The sequence below is a fragment of the Leptonychotes weddellii genome, chromosome 9, assembly GCF_054177405.1.
Source record: "Leptonychotes weddellii isolate Sample4059 chromosome 9, ASM5417740v2, whole genome shotgun sequence".
In the NCBI taxonomy this organism is placed as follows: Eukaryota; Metazoa; Chordata; class Mammalia; order Carnivora; family Phocidae; genus Leptonychotes; species Leptonychotes weddellii.
Genome location: NC_138377.1, coordinates 24,066,058 through 24,088,631, shown reverse-complemented (window position 1 = coordinate 24,088,631; position 22,574 = coordinate 24,066,058). Strand labels below are relative to the sequence as shown.

The following is a 22,574-nucleotide window of genomic DNA, read 5'->3' as shown; positions in this document are numbered from 1 at the left end:
CAGGGGGTGTCAGATGACAGTGCCCCATCAGGGCTGGATGCTTCCTGGGGACGGTGGCCTGTTTGAGATCACGAAAAGCAGCAGGAGGTGGTCCCACATGTAGTCTGGCATCAGAAGGGCTTAGGTTCCTCCATGTTCCTGACCATCCCTGCTGACGTTCCCAAACGCCTTAGCCTTATACTCTGGCAGGTTACCTCACAGTTCTCAAACTTGGGTTTGGTTATTTTTCAAATGAAGAGAATATCTACTTTTGAGAGTGAAAAGCTTAAAGGTAATGTATTTGAAAGTGTCTAGCAAAGTGGAGCTCGATAAATAGGTAACGAAAACCAGCAATTTGTAAAAAAAAATAAATAAAACACACGCACGCGCACACACACACACACACACACACACACGAGATAACTTTATCTGAAAGCCAAGGGGAGAGAAAACTAACATTTGTGTAGTGAGTAACAGTTCATAGAGTACTTTAGGACAGAGTATCTTTTAATCCTCACAACCTGGCTTTACAGATACAGAGATGCTGGCAAGTTCCCAGGGTCACAACACATGGAAACAGTGGAGTGGAGATTTAAGTTCTGATTCCAAACTGTGTGTCCCTTTTATAATATGCTACCAACACACCAGTACGTTTGGTTGATATGTTTTATAGTTAGGATTAAGACTCTGAGGATTGTGAAAAAGGAAATAAATGATCAGAAGTGGGTAATAGTACCTATGTGGTGGGGGAGGGGGGGTAGTTTCTCCTTATGCCCTTTTTCTACGACTACAGCTGTACTGACTGCCATTTAAGACAAACCTAGGAAACCCTGGCCAGTTGCTCCTCACTTTGTGGGATCTTAATTCTGAAACAGCTCCTGGGGATAGCTGGAAGATTTGAATATCTCTGGGATATCACTGTCCAGTTTCGAAATAATTTTATAAATGGGTTTCTTCCAGGAAGGATCTGAGTCTTTACCCGCGGAGACAGCGCTGAAGAACTCCTGCAACGTCAAGCTGGCAATTTCCAAGAAGCAGTCTGGGACCTGCATTCCCAAAGAGACCCAAGAGAAAGAAAAGACATGAGGCCGAGGAGCCCTGGCGCCGTGCAGACCTCAATGTTGCCTGTTCCTTGGGTAGTGGGCTGATAAAAGCATCTCTACTCTCCTGGCTCTCGATTTCTGCAGCCTAAGAATCCCCTGCTCTCTCATCAAATACAAACTTTAAGATGATGGTACCCATGAGACAGTCCTGGGAAAAAGCATATTAGGGACACTCCCTTTGTAGGAAAAGCTGAATCTACTAATGGTGATGTTTTTAGTAAGTGGGAAACTCTGACTCCGATTGAAATTAAATTTGTGGTTCGAAGGAGGTCTTTCGTATTCTTTTCCTTAGTGCCTAATGTGGAAAGGCAGGCCCCAAAGTTTACAACTGTTGTACCTCATCCCACCATCTTTTGGGGTTGGATCCAAAAGACTTGGAATCATTCCTGCCTCCAAAGCCAAGCACGAGGTGGAAGGGGGACTCAAGAATATGTTCCAGGACCTCACTCAGACTGGCACCATAAATGATGGGGAGTCCCACAGGTCCTCCAAATCCAGCCTGGCCCACAGCTTGCCACCACTGCATGCCACATGACCCCCCCACGTGGACAGATGTGGCAGCCCTGCCCCATCCACACGCCCTGACCCCACGAGCCTCAGAAAGGAAGCTCAGGTTTCCAGACATATTCTGACAGAACATCTGGTAGATGCCAACAGTTCTTCCCTTTCTTGGAGGCATCTGGGTCAAGTGAGAAAGGCAAGGAGAGGGAAGTGTAGTCAGTGACCTGCAGAACGGGACGCCAGCCCAGTAGAGCTGTCAGTTGCACACAAGGAAATGCGTGTCTGGATTAGGAGTAATCACCCATGACACCTAGGCCACTTGCTCACACTTTACTGATGCTTTACCTCTAAGGTGCCACCAGTTTGCCTTCACAGAGATCCCGGAAGGACGGAGAAGCTTGAATACTGTTTATTCAGTATTTCAAGAAAGGATCTGAGGTGACTTGCCATGAAAAGCCCACAAATAAAACTGTTCAAGTGAGAACAAAGAACCAAATGATGACACAAACAGAAATTATAAAGAAAACGGAGGCCAAGTCTAGGTGCTACAACAGCCGGGCATTTAGTTGTGTGCCTCCTAGCACTAAGGGGAAAAGGGCAGCAAGCTATGGAATTTTCCTTTTCCTTGCAGAGTATTAGATCTAAAATAGCACAACATCTGGTCAACTTCTGTTTCAGTTTCAGAATGCAGACTGGCTGTATATTCATCTTGTGACATCCACCTGTTGCCTCAGAGAAGGCGTTGAGTCTCGTCTTTGTGGGTGATACAGACATTGGCCCCAGGCTGCCCTGGCTCTCAGCAACTCAAGGACAGACACAGAAGGGGATCTTTTCTAAAACTCAATCACGAAGGGCAGGCACTCATCAGACCTCATGGGACCCAAGTACATGGTCTTACCTCAAAATCATTTCCCTTGTTATAGTGCATATTGAGAGCTCGGAAAAGTTCTGAGTCGCGGAGTACCATCAGCATCTTGGGATTCGTGACACCATCTGAAATCGCTTGCCGGGCAAATTTCTCCATTTGGATGTAATAAAACTCACGAAAGTTGCTGAACCACTTGATCATCTGGGAGGTTATGCAGCGGTTGAACTGTACAAACAACAGGATCCATCAGGTCAGACGTCTGCCATGAGGTGTTCAGAGTCCGAACTGTCAGCTTCCGGTTCAACATAGGGCTTAATAAGGATGGCTTCAACCACCATTAAAAAGGGCTTTCTTTTTTTGGGCGGGGGCGGGGGGTGGGTAGGCAGGGCAGAGGAAGAGAGAGAATCTTAAGCAGGCTCCACGCCCAGCACGGAGCCTGACCCCGGGCTCAGTCTCACAACCCTGAGATCATGACCTGAGCTGAAATCAAGAGTCGGATGCTTAAACTGATTGAGCCACATAGGTGCCCCCAAAAGGGCTTTCTTTAAAAAAGAAGCCACACCTGTTTTCCTAGCCTATTCACTTACACACAGAAAAATCTCAATTAGCTATGATATCTATTAGAAAATATTGTTTTTGATATACTGGATTTATGACTTTTTTTTTAACCCATGAAATGCCTTCCGTGGTGTCTAGTGTGACTTTGGTAGGGTCTGGGGTCAAGGTCAGATGCTTCTGCTGCACCTGGGCAGATTACATGACAGCCCCAGAGCCTTCTGCCAGGTCGAGGGCAAAAGGAAGGGCTAAGGGTGTAGAGTAGAGAGCAGTTCATTGCCACCCTGGAGTTGCAGAATGAATTGAAATCTGAGTGTGGTGCAGGGGTCAACTGAGCAACTGAATATGAGGGAAAGATCTGGAAAACACAAAGATGTAGATACAAAGTATTAGCCACCCTATCCCAACAGCCAGGGTAGAGGAGGTCATCAGAAACTTTACGGGAACAGGCAAGGTCTGGTTCCAATCATCAGAGCTTGACTTTCTTTATTGTCACGCTTGATCTCTATGCACCTTCAGTCAGTTTTGAAATACAGCACTTTGAATATAAACAAGACAGTGTCCGACTCTTTATATATTCTTTCTTTTTCATGGTCTCCCCAAGCAGAGACAAAACACTAGGCCAAAGGTGCCGTTTACTAATGTTTCCCTCTCCCTGCCACCTTCCCTCCCCGTGTGTTTCTGGGTATATCTACAGCTCAAAAGCTTAAAATTCAGATACCCAACCTTTGTGGCCCAAAGTTATTCATGCAGAGTCTCAGCCCAAAACTGGAAATTGTACTGATTCCATCAGCAACACGAAGGGGACCTGACGTGCACATATGATGACCTAGGACTTGCCTCTCGCTGGCCAAAACCCACTGCCTCTTGGGAGTTTTGCAGATGCTTTCAGAGGTGAAGAATGACTTTACCTGGACATCGGGGAAGTAAGCCTTCAGGAGGTTGGAGCTGGGGTAGCGTGTGAAGAAAAACATCAGTTTGGCCTTCTTCAAGTGACCAGGATTTAGGCCCTCCTGGATTTATCTCAGTGTCAAGGAAAATTAACACCAGTTTATCAAATAATTGTATCAGTTTATCCAAAGAATGAATTGTCCTGTTCCTTATGGTTTCTATTTTATTTTTTCTAGCTGAATGGTGTATTAATTCCATTTTTCTGTCTCTAGCAAGTGTGATCAGATAAGCTTTTTCTTAGGGCACCTGGCTGGCTCAGTCAGTAGAACATGTGACTCTTGATCTTGAGGTCTTGAGTTCAAGACCCCTGTTGGGCCTAGAGCTTACTGAAAAAACTAAAAAAAAAAAAAAGCTTTTCCAGATGCTGAATACCATAAGTGTACAGTAAATTTTCAGAATTTAAAAAACATTTGATGTGCAAATGTTCTCTGGCATATATGACATCAAATACAGTTTGTTGTGCTTTGTGCACTTTCAGAATAGAATGGGAAGAGATGGCAGGTCTGTCCCAGATTTCAAAACTCCATGGAGATATTTCCTTCCCCTTCTCTGCCTCAGTTTCCCCATCTGTAAAATGAGACGAGCTGACCAGATGGTCCCCATTCTATTCTCGTAGCTCCCTTGGCAGTGTTCAAGCCAACAAGCCCTAACCAGCCTGAGTGCCGGATCACAGTTTGCTTGGGCTCAGGAAGCTTGATCATCTCGGTTGTGCCTGCTCCCTGTGTGCCCGGCAGAACTCTCCCTCACCCCTCCCAGCTCGGCTCGGACACCCCTCCTCTGTGACATACTTCCTTGCTGAATTAGGCCTTCCTTACCCCAGGCTATCAAGGCTCTTTGTACAAACCTCTGTTGTAGCAATGACCTTACTGGAAGTTTTACTGCATGTTTGTCTCCCCATTTAGACTGTGAGCTCCTTGAGGGCAAGGACCTTGTCTTTTCATCTTTGTATTCCTCGTGTCTAGCCCGGTGCTAGGAACATAGTAGGTGCTCAATAAATGATTGTTGGCTGAAAGAATGAATGAGTGATTAGATGGTCGGCCTGAATCCATGATATTCCAACCCGTACTTCACCTGAGAACAGACCGCTTCTCCTCTAATAAGAGCAGGGTGCTGTGGTGTGACTGCCTAGCACCAGCATGGGAGGAAAGTCAGAGCCCATAGCATTCCCAGAGATAGTCCTGGGGCTGGGTGGGAAGCCTTACACAGAGTAACCTTGGAGTTCAGGTCAGAGAGCTGTACCTTTAGGACAACTAAGACTCCTCAGCAGCACGTATCAGTTTAGCCAAAGGAGACCAAGCCAAATGATTACAGTTATAACCGGCCCTGGCACCCAGGCTGCTGCCCAGAGGACCCCTGCCCTTGCCTCCTTGGGCCCACTTCTTACCCTTCTTAAAGGTTCACAAATGCTGTGGAAAGAAGACTGGATTTAGAAGTTCAAAGACCCAGTTTCAGACACTGATTTTGCCACCTATTAGAGGCAAGCCACTTACCTTCTCTGGGCCTCATTTCTTAAAATGTAAGCGTAGTAGTTAAAGCTTGTGCTTGGCAGTCAGGTCCTGGGTTTGCATCCTGGCTCCGCGTGTGTCTGTCTTGTGACTTTTGGCAAATTAGTTTTCTTCTCTGTCCCTGCCTCTCAGATACCTGATCTAGAGTGGAGGCCTGAAGACGGTGAGGTCACACAGGCCCACAACCCCTTCCCTGAAACGCTGGGCCAAAGGGGCTTCAGATTTCAGAATTTGTTATTTTATAATGGCCACATGGTGCATCTACCATATGTTAGTTAACGGCCGGAGCAGGGGCTGTGGCAGCAGTCCGTAATCCAACACACTCGTATTTCCATAGCCAAGTGGACGGCTATTTACACTAAGTGGGATAGTCGATAAATAGCCTCCAATCAGGGCAGGGCAGGTTTTGCCACCGAAAACGTTTCCATCAGCCCTCGGGGGAAGAAATCACAGGGATTTTCAGAGCTCTTGAGTCTCAGAATTGTGGCTAAGAGGTGGTGGACTGATACCCGGGAACTGGGGCTTCCCTACCGGCCACGCGGAAGGTGCGCAGCGCATCAGGTGCTGCCCCCTACTGCCTGGTCACCGCACCTGCTCTGCCTGTTGGCCGGAGGTCGTATGAACGTGAACGTGCTTTTACGCTTCTTAGTAGCTTGCTCTTAGCGGCTGTCATTGCCCACAGGAACACATTTCTAATGCTGGAGTGTAGGCAACAGGAATGAGGGACTAGCTGGGGAACCAGGATGCTGCCTGGGGGCCCCAAATCACTGCACGCAGCCAGCCCTGTGGGTGGGCCTCCAGACCTCCCAAAGCTCTCTGAGTCCAGTCCTCATTTCACGGAGCAGGGCTACGCACACAGCAGGTGCCCGAGAAATATCAGCATGCTCCTGCCAAAGGAAGTATAGCGGAGAACCTTGGGGGACTGAGTCCCTTAGGTTCTTCCACCATTGCCCAACTTTAACCAAGTGGCCTCTTACCAGAGGTCCAGACAGGTAGCCTTTGTCACACAGGGCGTTTTCCTGACGATCTGTCTCTACACCTCCAAGAAGATTTCCTACTGCCTGAGAAGCAGTAGTGGCCCCTGAGGTGTTCTTGGCCTTGGTTTTATAGCTGCTGCCTGCCGGCCGGCCTCAATTTCCCTCCCCCCTCCACCCCGTGCCCAAGCTTTAGGGGTGTTTCCAACACCTGTGACCAGAAGAGGGCGCTCCTAGCCTTTAGGACACAAGGGCCCACCCCGTCCTGCCGCCCTTCATACAGCTTCCCCGGCAAAGGACACCACTGTTCACACCTGGATAGGCAGGTGTGACCTCTGGAGACTCCGTTATAGGCTGCCCATGAGAAGGAGCAGCATGAGCTCCGCTCGCTAAAAAAGCAACATCCAAACTAATGTTGTCAGGAACTTTAGTCTTGCAAGGATGCTTGTTGGAAGAGGATCTTTGGTCATGTGCGTTTGAGGCTGCAGACCTTCTCCTCTTAGAGCTTCACATAGGACATCAGCATGTTAAAGGCTCTGAGAAGTCTCCAGATCAAACTACCCAGTAGTAGAAATAACCAGTATTTAAATAACCAGTAGAAATAATCTAGTATTTACCCAAGCTGCTTTTTTCCTAACTTAACAAACATTAATATCCTGAGGGAGAGTTACTCTGGGCAACACTATTTGAGAGAGTGGGGTCTGCCTGAGGATTGCAGTAAATTCCAGATCACTACAGACCTGCCTGGGCCCCTCAGCCTTCCCCATGGGGGCCTCCCCCTTTAGATTCCCAGCCCCCAAGCTCTAGTCCTCTCAGCTGCAGCTTAGAAGCTGTTCCTCAGACTAAAGTCTTCTTACCGCTCCCAGATGCCTCTTGGGTCTAGTCCCTCAGGAAAGCCTCCTCTCTTCCATCTGCCTCAGAAGTTTCTGGTCCCTCATGGCTTCCCCGTGAATTACCTGGACAACCTAGGAGGATCCAGAGGCTTTTTTGCCTGCAGAGCCAAGAGACTGGGGAGCCATGCTTCAGATGAGGTCATTCCTTTGACCCTCTCTGCCTAGGTATACAGGCCACTGACAACCAAGTTATGGGGTTTTTCCTTCCATCGGGTACTTATCATATTTTGGAAGCCCCTTTGAGTTTACAAACAAACAAAACTCTTCCAGACCCAAAGGAAAAAGTCAGTAGTGGTAGAATCCAGTGTGTCACAGAAGAAGGTAAAAAGAAGGTAAAGAACCTTTCCAGCATCCTTAAATCCCAGAATGTGGCCACCACCTTGTTAGAACCTCGTAACTATGAGCCACAGGGAAGGAGGGCCTGGGAGCAACATTAAGAAGTCCATGGGGAAAGCAAAGTGATTTAATGCCGTGGAGTTATTTGTCCCCGCCTCCCCTCACCTTCCAGACTTCCCATTTCTCTGGGCTGTGGCGGTGAGAACTTCAGTTACCAGTAAAGGATATGTGGACTGAAGGAAAAGGCCGCACATCGGGGGTGGCCTGCAGACCACCCTGTTCCATCTTCACTGAGGGGAGAAGGGGCAGTCTTTCCAAACGGCGGGGAGGGAAGGGCAAGGCATGCTGCTGCTGGCTCAGGACTGATGGTCGCAGTTTGACGGCTCCCCATGGTCGCAGAGCGGACTCTGAGGAGGGGTGACTTTGGGAAGAGGAGTCGTGGGGAAGGGTGATGCTCCAGTGACCACTGGGTCCGTGGCCCAGTAGCTGGCTAAGAATCTGATTTTCCTGGATGTGGGAAGGCGCAGTCAAAGGACAGTTTGCTGGGGGACCCTGATAGGATCTGGGGATCATCCTCAGAGAGGCAGGGTACCTAGGAGGATCCAGAGACTTGGCCAGTGATAGGGTTCGCAAGGGGACCGCAGTCTGTGGCTGGGCCCTCCTGGGCAAGGTGGCCAAAGGAAATCGATCTTTACAGGCACCTCTCTCAGGAGGTGAGGGCTCACTTCTCCCCTCTGGCACAAGCCCCTGGAAGCTTCTGCCCAGCTGAGTCAGGTGGCCTGGTGGATCCAATAGTACCTTTTGTAATACTGAGTCCACAGCTTGGGACACTGCCCCGGTCAATTCTTTCCTCAGAATCTCCAGCAAAGCCCGCGCTCCACAAGGAAGGAACCTGGGCTCCTCAGACTGGTAGCCTGCCTCAGACGCTCTGTGTTTTTCCTCCCCGGAGAGGTCCCCACGGGAACCCTGGAAATGGTCACTGTCCATAGCCCAGGGCCTAGATCCATAGCCCTTCCTCTGCTTTACGCTCAGAGGGCCCTTGTCCGTCTCGGAGCCTCCTGGGTCCTGGGCTGTGTCCCTGGGCTCAGCAGCCTGCAGGATGTGCTTTTGTAAATGTCTTAGCTGTTGCTTCAGCTGATGGAGCTGTTCCCTTACCCGAGGGCCCCCTTTCCTGCTGCCATGGTCTCCGGCAGGGCCTGACTTCAGGGGGCCTTGCTGCATGGGAAGGCTCTGCTTCCTCTTCCGCTCCCGGGCCTTCTCTGGGCAACAGGCACCATCCCTGGCTCGGGCATTGCCCGGGACCAGAGCCAGAGCGTGAGGAGAGAGGCACATGCCTTGGACGATGGTCTCCACCCTGGCCCTCTTTGCTTGGATGTTCTCATCCCAAAACCAGTCAGGGTCGGCAAAGCTGGAGCTGGGGCCCAGGCTCCAGGCAAAGGGGGAGTCTCTGCCCTTCTCTCGAGGGGCTGGGCTTCTCTCACCTTCCATACAGGGTTCTGCCAGGTGGGAGCAAGCCCGGGACAGAGGAGGAAGCAAGCCAGGGTTTGGATCCATCTCAGAGTTGTGGCTCCCTGAGGGAATCTCTTCTCCGAACGTCCTCAGCTGGAGGGGTACCCAGAGCAAGCTGAGGGTTCCTCCTCTGCACTCAGAAGGATCAGAAGCAGCTGTCAAGGATTCAGACTCCGTGATGCCAGAGCTTACAAACCTGAGCAGACTCTGGAATTAGAGACCGGAAGAAAACGATAGCATACGTGATTTTGAACAGTGCTTTTCAAACCTGAATGTGCAAACAAATCACCTAGAGATCTTATTACAATGCAGATCAGATTCGGCAGGTCTGGGGTAGGGCAGATTCTGTATCTCTAACCAGCTCCCCCGTGATGCTGTGCTGCTGGTTGGGATCCTACTATAAGAACATTCCTGAGGCACCTGGGTGGCTCAGTCAGTTGAGCATCTGCCTTCGGCTGAGGTCATGGTACCAGGGTCCTGGGATCGAGCCCCGCATCGGGCTCCCTGCTCAGCGGGAAGCCCGCTTCTCCCTCTCCGTCTGTCTGCCGCTCCCCCGCTTGCGCTCTCTCTCTGTCAAATAAATAAATAAATAAATCTTAAAGAAAAAAAAAGAACATTCCTAAGAGTGATCCTTCAGGGAGAAACTGCATAGGACAGTTTTGCTAGGGCATAACCATAGAATAATAAAAATAAATGTAATAGCAGCAGTAACTGCACAACTGCCATTGGGCCAAGAACTTTATATCCATGCCTAATTTAAGTCTCATAACATCTCCCTGAGAATGTTGTCATTCTCATCTAAGAGATAAGGAAACAGGCTCAGAGAAGTTAGGTAACCTCCCCAAGTTCATACAACTAGTAAGTGACAGGCTGGAGTCCAAACAAGGTTTATCTGATTCAGAGTGACTTTCTTAGTGTCTACGCCACAACCCCCACCCCCAGGAACTTGTTAAAAATAGCAAATTCAGGAACCCCCACCAGTCCCGCACAATCAGAATCCCTCCATACTGGGACAGGGAACCTGCATTTGAAACCAGCAAACCAGAGTTTGAGAACCAGCTGTCCTGCTCCTGGAAGAATCAGATTATGCATTCATTTTCACGTTCAGCAACTATTTATTAAGCACCCCCTATGCATCGGGCCTTTGAGCACTTGGAGAGACAGTGGTGAATCAGAGCAGCAGAATCCTGCTCTCATGGAGCTGGCTGCCTCCCAGGGGAAGAGGGAATGAACACGTCTATTTTCAGGTCGTGATACCTGTTATGAAGGAGAAGTGTGATAAGGGGTTGGAAGTTGGGATGAGGGTGTGGGAAGAAGCAGGGAGCTATTTTGGGAAAGCCTGCCTAAAGCTATTTTTTTTTCCCCCACAAAGTATCAAAATACACTGTACTTTAACCAGGGGGCTTCAGATAGCAAGTTTAAGGCACTTGGAGTTTACAAAACATTTGTACATGCCACCTCATTGCACCTGGCGCCAAACTTGAGAATCAGTGTAATTCTCCCATTTTACAGGGGAGGAAACCGAGGCTCAGTGAGGCTGAGAGTGGCTCTCAGTTACTAAGATCTCAAATCCTGGGGCACCTGGGTGGCTCAGTCGTTAAGCATCTGCCTTCGGCTCAGGTTATGATCCCAGGGTCCTGGGATCGAGCCCCGTGTCGGGCTCCCTGCTCCGTCGGAAGCCTACTTCTCCCTCTCCCACTCCCCCTCCTGGTGTTCCCTCTCCACTGTGTCTCTCTCTGTCAAATAAATAAATAAAATCTAAAAAAAAAAAAAAAAATTTAAAAAAAAGATCTCAAATCCTTTGACACAACCACACTTTAGCGGCCACCCTGGAGATGGAAAGACCTGTACAAGAGACTGACTTCAGGGCACCTTGGTGGTGCAGTCGTTTAATTGTCTGACTCTTGGTTTTGGCTCAAGTCCTGATCTCATGAGATTGAGCCCTGCATTGGGCTCTACACTCAGTGCGGAGTCTGCTTAAGGCTTTCTCTCCTTCTCCCTCTGCCCCTCCCCTCTGTTCTCTCTCTCAAATCAATAAATAAATCTTTAAAAAAAGAAAAAGAGACTGACTTCTCTGTCAAGTGGATGCCTCCTTTCCTACAAGAGGTAAATGAATTTCTTTCCTCCAGAAATTTCCACTCTCCTTTGCTTTGCTTGCACAAATGCTGGCAGGACAGAGTCTGCTTGTTTTCTTCCTACTCTCGATCTAAAGTTTACTTGGAGTTCTCTACCTCGGGCAAACCTTGGCTTTTCAGGAGCCTCTGGGTTCTTGTGTGGACGTGGCCACACCTCCACCTGGAGCTGCCAGGCGACCAGCAGAGATACCCGACAAGCTCCCCGGGAGCAATGCTGCTCCCAGTGCCAAGGCAGAGGGTGGGAGGTGGTCCTGCCGAGCCATCACGAGGCAAATGGCACTGAAAGTGAGGCTCGTGGGTCAGAATACATAGAAGGTTTTTGCTTTGAGTAAGACATTTGTAAATTACTAAGATAAAATAGATGATTTGCCAAATTAATGTACATTTAAAAATGTATCGCTAAATTCATTCCAACAGTCTGGATGGTTTACCACCTCATGAAGAGAGACACGTTTCTTAACTTCCTGTGATCATTTGACAATGAATATATAGTATTTGTATAATATGAAAAAGCGATTTTTACATCAGCTCTTACCATCTGCTAGGCATATCTGGGTCATTCATTAAGCACACATTGGCTGCTTTCTAACTAATAATGATCACTGAACTGGCAGAATTGATATTTTAACCAAGAGAGACTCGCAGTAATACAAACTGTATATATTTTCAGGTAAGTAACTTCCAAAAAGAAGAGGGGATTGGTTATGATTATTCTAACTGCTGAGTGAACATCTCCTGCTTAAATTCAACATTTTCAAGCCCAAACTCTATAGTTGCCCCTCTGCCTCACCTTGCATACTACTGATCTTGTTTAAGCTGGAAGCTGGGAAGTCTCCTTGACTCTCCCCGACTCCTCATCCTCAACAGTGATTTGGTTACCATGCCTGGTCATTTATGGCAAAAAATTGCTCTGGACTGCATCCCACCGTGCCTTTCCCACTTCCTTGATTCAGGGTCTCAACTTTTTACCTAGAGAATTACAATACCTCATGACTGGTCCCCCATCCTCTAGCCTCTCCTCACTCTGGTCCTTCTACATTCATTCATTCATTCATTCATTCATTCATTCAACAAATGTGGATCGAGTGCTGACAACAGACAAAATCCTCTGCCCACGTGGAGCTAACATTCATGCAAAGGGAGCCAGATGTCGTAACATACTAAGTAAGTATGGAAGGCCATTGTAATGGGGCCTTGTTGGCCGCTGTGAAGATGTTGGCCTTCACTCTGACATAAATGGGGACCCACTGGAAGTTTATAAGTAATATGACCTGACTCAGTTCTGAAAGGATCATTTTTTACTGGATGGAGAATAGACTGGGGGTGGGGAGCAAGGGTAGAAACAGCCTTAGAACACTCTAGGCCTCTAGGCATCTAGACAGTGACCCAGAGGATAATAATGTAGTGAGGTGTCTCAGACTAGGACAGTAGCCAGGCAAGTGGCAAGTTACATCAGATCCTGGTATATGTTGAATGGGGATCCCACGGAATTTGCTAACAGACTGGATGTGGAGCACAGAGAGAAATAAAGTATCACCGATGATGACTCCAAAGCATTTGGCCTGAGCGACGCGGAGGACGAAATTGCATGAGCTGAGTCGGAAGGACTCTAGAGGAGTGGGTTTGGGGAGGAATATCAGGAGCTCTGTTTTGCACGTGTTGAAATTGAGATAATTATGAGACATCTAAATGAAGATGTTGAGAAAGCAGTTGGATAAATAAGCCTGGGACTCGGTGAAGAGATCTGGGCTAAAAATAAAAAGTTGATGGTTGTCAATATGCAGACGGACGAGCTCACCAAGGAATGAATGTACACAGAGAGGAGGAGGGCGCCAAGGTCTGAGTCCTGGGGCAATAGCAACATGAAGAGGCTGGGGGTAAGAGGGGAATGAGTCAAGGGTGAGAAGGAGCGATCAGTGAGGTAGGAAGAAACCTAGGGGCGTGGGAGTTCCTGAGAGCCAAGTGAAGAAAGTGTTTATAGGAGCAGGGACAGCTCAAGTCACATAAGGATTTTTAGTAACATAGAGGCATTCGAGATCTTGATCAGAGAAGTTTTGGTGGAGCGCAGGGAGAAAAAGCCTGGTCGGAATGGATTTAGGGCAAAGGACAAGAGGAGGGCTTGGTGACGTTAACTATGACAACTCTTTCCAGGAGTTTTGCAGAGAGGAGAGAAACGGGACAGTGGCTGGAGGGAGAAATGGGGTCAAGATAGAAGAAATAACAGCATATTTGTAGGCTAATGGTGATGCCGTAGAAAGATAGTCTCTTACTGTAGGCCAGAGGGGGAGAAGTTCTGGAGCCCGTCCTTGGGTAGGAGGGTGGGGGCGAGATGTCACGCCTGGGGGGAGATGGACTTTAGCGAGGAGGAGCCTCGGTTCGTCCATGATAGCGGGGGAGGCAGCGTACATGGACAGGAGCTGCAGGCTGGGTAGCTGCGGTGATGGTGGGAGCCAGTGGAAATTCCTTTTTGATTGTCTCTGTTCCATCAGCAACGTTGGCATTGGCATTAATTTTCTAAAACATGGGCCTGCTTATGCCCATTCATGGAATCAGTCCTTGCTAGCTGCCTGTTGAATATAAGGTACGGATGTCTCAACTCCACTTGCCTCAGCATTGCCACCGAGCTGTCCTGGGCTCTGTGTTCCCTGAGCACGCCAAACTCCTTCATGACTCCAGGTCTTGGCATTTACTATCCCATCTGCCCGGAAGGCCCTGCTCTCACTTTTCTACCTGGTAAACCTCTACTCCCTTTCCAAAATCCAACTGAAATGTCACCTCCTCTCTGAAGTAATCAATGTGTCTTCTCCTTTATTTTTTAAAAAGATTTTATTTATTTATTTGAGAAAGAGAGAGCACAGAGGAAGAGTGGGAGGGAGAAGCAGACTCCCCACTGAGCAGGGAGCCCGATGCAATGTGGGGTTCAATCCCAGGACCCCAAGATCACGACCCGAGCCGAAGGCAGACGCCCAACCGACTGAGCCACCCAGGCGCCCTGTCTCTTCTACTTTAGACTGTGAGTTCCCTCTTTGTGTCCCCAGGTGGTGCCTGACTTCCAAGGGTCGCCGAATAGATGTTTGCTGACTCAGCTGCATAAATTGTTTTTTGTGCTTCATGTAGACTGATTTTCATCTCTTCATTAGAGGTACATTATTTCAGATCTTTCTAGCATCTACACGGAGCAAAACCAATACAGAGACAGATAGATAGGACACAGAACCACCAACTTTGCCAAATCTCCCTTGTGGATTATCTAAGGTTTTGGTTTTTTTGAGTTTCCATGTAGTCTGTGTGCTCCAGAAGACAGAACTACTGGGGTAAGAGAAGGAGCTCAGTGTGCTTAATGAAGCAACAATCAGCGGGAATGTCTTGAGGCCAGAAACTAGACTCCAGCCAGACTCCACTGTGGTTGGATGCCCAGAGATGCTTACGCCCATCTCTGGAGGACAATCGTGGAAACTCTGCATCTGGGCAGCTGAGAAACAGGAAGCCTGTATGTCGGGCCAGCGCGCCACCCAGAGCCCTTTACCTGGGTGTGGCATGAAGCCACGATGCTTTCTGTTTAAAAATTAACTAGCAGCACACTCACATTTACTGACGGAATAGCAATTGCCACAACCCTTTCAAAATAGCTTTACTGGGTTTCTTAGATGATGAAAGCAATTAAGGGTCATTTTACTTCCCAAAGATAGACATGTACTGAGAGGAAATGAAAGATACCTGTAATGCTGCCTCCTAGGAAAAAAAAAAAGTTTTGGTTAACTTTTTCCATACTTTTTTCTCTGTGTACAGATAAACTTACATGATTGCTCCTAATTATATAAATTTTTAAAAATGGAATTATAAATATAGTCCTATGGCTTCCTTTTTGTTTTTTTTATGTCAGTGAGTATCAATCTACAACATAGTGAAAGCTGATGATATTCCATTGTATGTATATATCATAATTTATTTAGTAAATTCCCTTTTGATCAGACAGATTTTTTCTTATGTTGTCACTAGTATAGTAATACAGACAATAGAGTATGGACCATAGAGTCAGACTGCTTCGATTTAAATCCCTAGAGCCACTTATTACCTCTGTGACCTCTCTGTACCTCAGTTTTCTCATCAATAACATGGAAATAACCATAACACCTACTGTTACCATAGGGTTGTTGTAAGGATCCAGTTTTTAGACCAATTCCTGGCACGTAGTAAATTACTGATAAGTGTTAGCTATTGTTCTTATGAATAATATTGGAATGAACAGTCTTGTCTATATCTCTGGGAACTTACACTGTTTTTTGCTTAGAATATATTTCTAGAAGTGGAAATTCTGGGTCAAAGACTAGGCATGTGTGAAACTTTTATGCTCATTGCTCAACTGCCCTCCAGAAATGTACCAACTGATTGGTAGTGGAGATGGGGGAGTGACGGAGTAATTTCTGTATATTTCTATATTAATCGAATTTTTATAAGGATCTATTCATTGCATTGTTTGCATGTATATTTTTAAATAGCCAGTTTTCTTTCTTAACAACATATCTATAAAACACACATATCCCCACAGCCCCTCATCCTCATCGACACTGGGCATTCCTGGTCCTTTAATTCTTTGCCAATACGGTGGGTGAAAATATCACCTCACCCTTTGTACCTCTGATTCTTAGCAAGCTGGCCCATTTTTCTCATATTTGGGAGGATATTTATGGGCTATATATTATGAAACTTAAACATGTTTATACCATTTGAGTCAATGGCTCTATGTCTAAGAAGTAAAATCAAGAAAATGATGCCATACCCACAGATTTATGTCAAAAACGATCATCCCACAATTAAAGAGTAGATACAGGTTAAATATAAATATGGTATTATCTATGTGATGTTATATTATGTAAGCATTTTTTAAATCATGTTTAGGGGCACCTGGGTGGCTCAGGCATTAAGCATCTGCCTTCAGCTCGGGTCATGATCTCAGGGTCCTGGGATCGAGCCACGCATCAGGCTCCCTGCTCGGCAGGAGGCCTGCTTCTCCCTCTCCCACTCCCCCTGCTTGTGTTCCCTCTCTCGCTGTGTCTCTCTCTGTCAAACAAATAAATAAAATCTTTTAAAAAATAAAAAATAAATAAATAAAATCATGTTTAGGAAGAGTTTATAGAACATTATTTTATAATAAGTAGGGAGAGAGAAAATCACTTATTAAAAATACAAAGGAGAAGAGATGAGAAAGAAATGCATTAAAATGTTAGCAATGTTGTTTAGAATAGGATAGAACCATGGATAGTTCTTTTGCTCTATTTCTTCTTTTTACTTTTCTGTATTTTCCATATTTTCAATGGGTACATTTTCACATTGTAATTTAAAAAAAGCAACCTTTGCCCTTGATAATAAAAAACTTGCATTTATGGGGAAGGCTATGCATGTGTGGGGACAGGGGATGTATAAAAAATCTCTGTACCTTCTGCTCAGTTTGTGAATCTAAAACTGCTCTAAAAATTAAAGTCTACTAAAAAAACAAACAAACAAAGCTTGAATTTTCTCATTGACTCTTTCCTGGATATACATTCCTGGGCACCAGATGTAAAAAGCTCTACTAGAGAAGCAAATTTAGCCACAAACATGAGCACAGAACACAGGGCTCATGAGATAAGTGCAAAGTTATGTAGGATTTTATAGCTAGAAAGTGTAAAGTGAGAGCAAGGTGGAATTTCAAGTAAATAATAGGCCTAAGAAAGAAACCGTGTGTCTGAAGTGTTAGAGGCCATGGGCACGGGCTGAAAAGGCAGCCAGGGTCCGTGGAATTTTCAACTGCACAGATCACCTCCTAGCAGGGGAGCCCTTCTCCCTGTGAGTCTATGCCCTTCCAAGAAATCTTCCTTGATATCCGCTCAAGGGGGCAAAGGGAAAGGATAGCTCACATGCCGGTTGCGTGTCTCCCCTTCTGTGCTGTGCCCACAACTGGGGAACAGCAAACACCTCCGAAACACTCCAGCAGGACCACCAGAGACCCAATCAGTGAAGCAAGGCTGGCTATGGGGCATCACGCAAAGCCCAAGAGATACAACATTCTCATCGCTGCCAGTGATGCTCGATCCAGATTTATGCAGACGGTTGGATTCCAATGAGACCAGTCGTGCCTACCCCAAAACCACGCACAGTGCGGTCGGAGAAATATGGAGGAAAATGCCTTAGCCTGAAACAGCCTCTCCCATGCAGATGGCACAGGATCTAAGGGTCCACCACAGGAAATTCATGTTAGTGATCACACATCATGTACGAATACAGTATTCCTGAGCAGCCTCTCATCCAGGTACTCACCAGGCTTAACAAACTTTAACTGCCAATGTAAATTTGTTTAGGCTGGCACATCTCAATGTCATACAGCATATTTACATTTTACTAAGGTGTTTTCATATACAGCCTCATCTCTGTTTCATTCTCTGGGGGCCCCAGTATCATCCCCATGTGGCTCTGGGCTGGGGATGACCCCATCTATCTCTGGTCTCACCCTGGACAGCTCTCCCTGCATTGGCTGATGGTGAAAATGGGTAGAGGGGGTCAGTTTGACAGCCCAGTCCACACAGCCCTGAAACCCTGCTGGTCTGAGTCATTGGTGTCTGTGAGGGTGATCCACTGGGTGCTGGACCTGGGCCAGACTCACTACTAACTCCTATGTGATCTTACATAGGTTAACTTTGCCTCTCTCCCTTCTTAGTTTCTTCATCTGTAAAAGGGGATTGGACTGATAATAGTGCTGTTTCCTAGAGTTGTGGGGGCTGCTCTCTCTCTAGCACCGACCATAGGCACTCCTTAATTTGCAATTTCCCTTTCCTCTAGGGCAGGCCTGGGAGGCCCCACAGCCCTGAAACTTTATTTAGCCCTGGAGGGGACTTGGGGATCATCTGGTACAGTGCCTGGGTTCCAGACTTTTAGATTTCAACCATTAATAAAATGAAAACAAACAAAAAATTGGACCAGCCTGAGAGGTCTTGATATTTTATTTGCAGGTAAGAGCCCCCCAAAAATAGGTAGGCAAAAGACTACAATCCACTATCATTTTTATTTCATAAAAAAAAAAGAATCTTAACTACCCTGGTTTAAAAAAAAAAAAAGAAAAGAAAAGAGAGGAAGGGCATAATACCCAAATTAATTTAGATTTGTAAAAACCTCTACATTGTCTTTTCTGAAAACCAATGAACACATCACAGACCAGTGTGAGGGAACCTCGGATCTTCATGCCCTGCTCTTGCTTTATGGATGAGGCCACCGAAGACTGGTCCATGGTCACAAAGTGGCTGCAATGTCTCATCACTATCTAGCAAAACACTTGTGGATGTGAGATCCTTTCCTGCAGCCAAGACCAGTGCCCTGGGCTGGGATTTAGGTGGTCTGGGCTCTATGACACCCATTGGCCCTCAAGCCACACTTTCTGCTTTTTCTGCTTTTCTAAAATGGGGATGAAATCGTCCCCTCACTCAAGACTGGCGTGAGAACCTGATGAAAGAAGAGTTTAAAAAGTGCTTTGGAGATGCCTATCAGGCTATTACAGAGTGAGATATTCAGATCAAAAATTCCTGCTGTCCGTGATTCGCTCGAAAATATTTCAGCCAACAAAAGCAGGTGAAGCAAATACGGCACCATATGAACCCTGATTAAATCTAAGTCGTGGCTCTTGTGATGCTAGCTTCTCCACTTTTCTGCATTCTTGAACCTTTTTATAATAAACATTCCATCAAAAAAAAAAGGTCTCTGGCAAGGTTACTCACAGAGAAGATGCCCTCAGGGAGATCCAAGTCCTGGGCTCTGCAGCCAGATGGGGTCTGCTACCCCAGAAGATGGAGGAGCCCACTCTTCACCAGCCTTGGGCATAAAGAACCATGGTCAGGAAGTGATTTTGGCTTCCTCCCCAGGCAGGCCCGGTGCCTGCGGCTGAGTGAGGGAAGCCTCCTGCCGCCCCTTCTCAGTGCAAGGCACCAGCTGACAGACCCAGCCCTGCTGCAGCAGTGGGGACAGTGGGGGCTGCCTAGCGCAGCCAACCGGTGTGGGGGGGCTTATGAATATGCATTTAGAGGCCAGAGCTGGTTGGCTGCCACCCCCCACCATCTCCCACCCCCCCACCCCCCCACCCCGCCCCAACTCAGATGCCCAGGAAAGCCAGCTGGGAGAAGATATATTTTATAATAAAAAATGTTTTTTTAAAAAAATTCCCTTTTGATGGGGCGCCTGGGTGGCTCTTTCTATTAAGCATCTGCCTTAGGCTCAGGTCATGATCTCAGGGTCTTGGGATGGAGTCCCACATTGGGCTCCTTGCTCAGCGGGAAGCCTGCTTCTCCCTCTGCCTCTACATCTCCCCCTGCTTGTGCTCTCTCTCTCTTTCTCAAATAAATAAATAATCTTAAAAAAAAAATCCCTTTTGATGGGGCGCCTGGGTGGCTCAATTGGTTAAGAGTCTGCCTTCAGCTCGGGTCATGATCCTCCGGGGAGCCCCATGTCTGGCTCCCTGCTCAGTGGGGAGTCTGCTTCTCCCTCTGCCCCTCCCCCCCCCCCCCCGCTTGTGCACGTGCACTCGCTTACTCTCTCAAATCAATAAATATAATCTTTTAAAAAATAAAATAAAGTTCCCTTTTGAAATTAACATATGATCCAGTAATCATACTACTGGGTATTTACCCAAAGAATAAGAAAATACAAATTCAAAAGGATATGTGCACCCTTCTGTTTATTGCAGCCTTATTTACAACAGCCAAATTATGGAAGCAGCCTAAGTGTCACTGATAGATGAATGGATAAAGAAGATATCATATTGATAGATATAGATAGAGACACATATATACACTGGACTATTACTCAGCCATAAAAGAGAATGAAATCTTGCCATTTGTAACAACTTGGGTAGATCTAGAGAGTATAACGCTAAGTAAAATAAGCCAGCCAGAGAAAGATAAATACTGTATTGTTTCACTCATATGTGGAATTGAAGAAACAAAACAAAGGAGGGAAAAACGACAAATCAAAAACCAGACTCTTAGCTATAGAGAACACACTGATAGTTACCAGAGGGGAGGTGGGGGGATGGGTGAAATAGGTGAAGAGGATTAAGAAGTGCATTTATCTTGAGCACTGAGTAATACGTAGAATTGTTGAATCACTATATTTTACCTGAAACTAATATAACATTGTATGTTAACTATATTGGAATTAAAATATTTTTTAAATGTGAAATAAATAAATTCCCTTTTGAGCCATAAACACAAGTTTATGAACTTATATACATAACTCCTGTCGAAATAGATGATGCTGTGTCCTAGGAGGCTCTAAATACAGAAGTGGGTGAGAGCTCATTGGGTTGCACCTTGGACTCCACCGAAGCTCATATATGAGTCTCAAGGAAATCAATTTCAACCTTTATCCTCTGAAAGAGACTTCACATGCTACTGTGCAAGTGTGTGCAAGTGTGTGTATGTCTAAATCGTAACATCTGAGATTAACTTGGGCGATCATTGAAATTCTATGAGAAATGCTTTGCCACGTCATCCAGGCCTGAGCTTCTAAACTTTAGATAAGAATCTCTACAGTTAATTACTTAAAGATGAAAAAATTAAGTAGCTGTCTAAGAAATATTAACAGCAAACCCTTCAAGGGATTCCTGTTTTGGGGACTCTTCAGCTGCATCTAGCAGTCTTGTAAGCACGATGTCTTAGTCATTCCACTTGTATTTCTTGAGTACCTACAGAGTACCAGGCACTGTGTTCTGTGCAGGGGATTCAGGAAAATAGAGTCATCATCTCTTTCCTCCTTCTGCTCTGCCCTGGAGAGAAGACATGCAAAAAGCATATTATAATGCAAAGAAGAGATACGTGCATAATGCTTTGGAAGTACAGAAAGGGTATCTGTTAACTCTGACAGAGGGCATTAGGAAGGGACTCAAAAGAGACTTAGAGGATGATTAGGAGTCCCTAGGCAAATGGGAGGTGGGATCAGCCCACACAAAGATGGGAAGGAGTGAAATAGCACATGGGGGCGATTGCTAGTAGTGTGTAGGACTAAAAAAACTCAGCACCTGTAAAAATCATGGGGTGGATCATAACCTAGCCCAAGGCCAGGTTATCAGGTGCCCGGTCAAACTGAGGAGTTTGGACTTCATCCTCCTGATAGGGAGAAGCAATTGAAAGACTTCAAGCATGAGAGTGACAGGAGTACATTTGTGTTTCAAAGGATCTTTGACATGGACATGGAGGATGGGTTAGAGAAAGTGATTGTAGAGGCCCAGGTCCCTTTAGGAAGCTTTAAAAATAGTCCAGGTGAAGGATGCTAAGGATGTGATCAGGGGCAGCAGCTGGGCAAGAAAGTTTTCTCTATTTCTAGTTTCTCTCTTTTCTCTATTTCTAGTTTTCTCTATTTCTCTCTTTCTAGTTCTGCTTCTGCCCATCCCTCCAGAATTCCAGTGGAAGCCCTTGCAGAGTTTGGATGAGTGAAGGCACCCTAAAGGTGCCTGAGGACGAGGTAAGATGACTCAGCTTAAGAAACCAGTATGAGCAGGCACTAGTGACACATTCATTCATTCATTCATTCATTCTTTTTTTTTCTTTTTCAAGATTTTATTTATTCATTTGAGAGAGAGAGCACAAGCAGGAGAGGCAGAGGGAGAGGAAGAAGCAGACTCCCCCCTGAGCTGGGAGTCCACCGTGGGGCTCAATTCCAGGACCCCAAGATCATGACCCCAGGCAAAGGCAGACATTTAACCATCTGACCACCCAGGCGCCCTCATTCATTCATTCATTCTTAATTCCACCAAAGCTTATAGAAAACCTTTTCTATTAGGAAGGTGAGCTATAGGGGCACCTGGCTGGCTCAGTTGGTAAAGCATGCAACTCTTGATCTTGGGGTGGTGAGTTCCAGCCCCACTCTGGGCATAGAGATTACTTAAAAATAAAATCTTAAAAAAAAGGAAGGTGAGCTATAAAGGTGATTCTGGGCATTCAAGGGGAGGGAAAACTAAAAAGGGGGAGGGTAAGCTATGTGCTTTCACTTTGAAGGTATCAGGCCGAATTGTTATTACACACCTACCTACCTATGCCAATCTCTGTTCTAAGTGCTGTGAATACAGCAGTGAACAAGACAGACAAGGTCCCTAATTTAGTCCTTTATATTCTAGGGATAGAATGACTAATAAACCACCTTCAAAATACACAGGATGTATGGGGAACAATTAGCTTGGCTGGAGAGAGTGTGAGTAGGACTAGGGAAGATCAGGAGATGTCGTTTCAGAAGTAAGGCTACTTGTTG

At 46.4% G+C, this 22,574-nt stretch overlaps 1 protein-coding gene across 1 annotated transcript; it reads right to left on the bottom strand.

Moving 5' to 3' along the window:
* Positions 1-368: 368 nt before the first annotated feature.
* PROX2 (prospero homeobox 2) lies at positions 369-9,678 on the bottom strand. The gene is made up of 4 exons (XM_006745650.3): positions 7,894-9,678; positions 3,918-4,025; positions 2,482-2,676; positions 369-1,025 (listed from the first exon to the last, which is right to left on the bottom strand). The coding sequence occupies exons 1-4, from the start codon at positions 9,217-9,219 to the stop codon at positions 840-842; spliced, it is 1,815 nt and encodes a 604-aa protein (XP_006745713.2). The 5' UTR covers positions 9,220-9,678; the 3' UTR covers positions 369-839.
* Between the last annotated feature and the right edge of the window lie 12,896 nt (positions 9,679-22,574).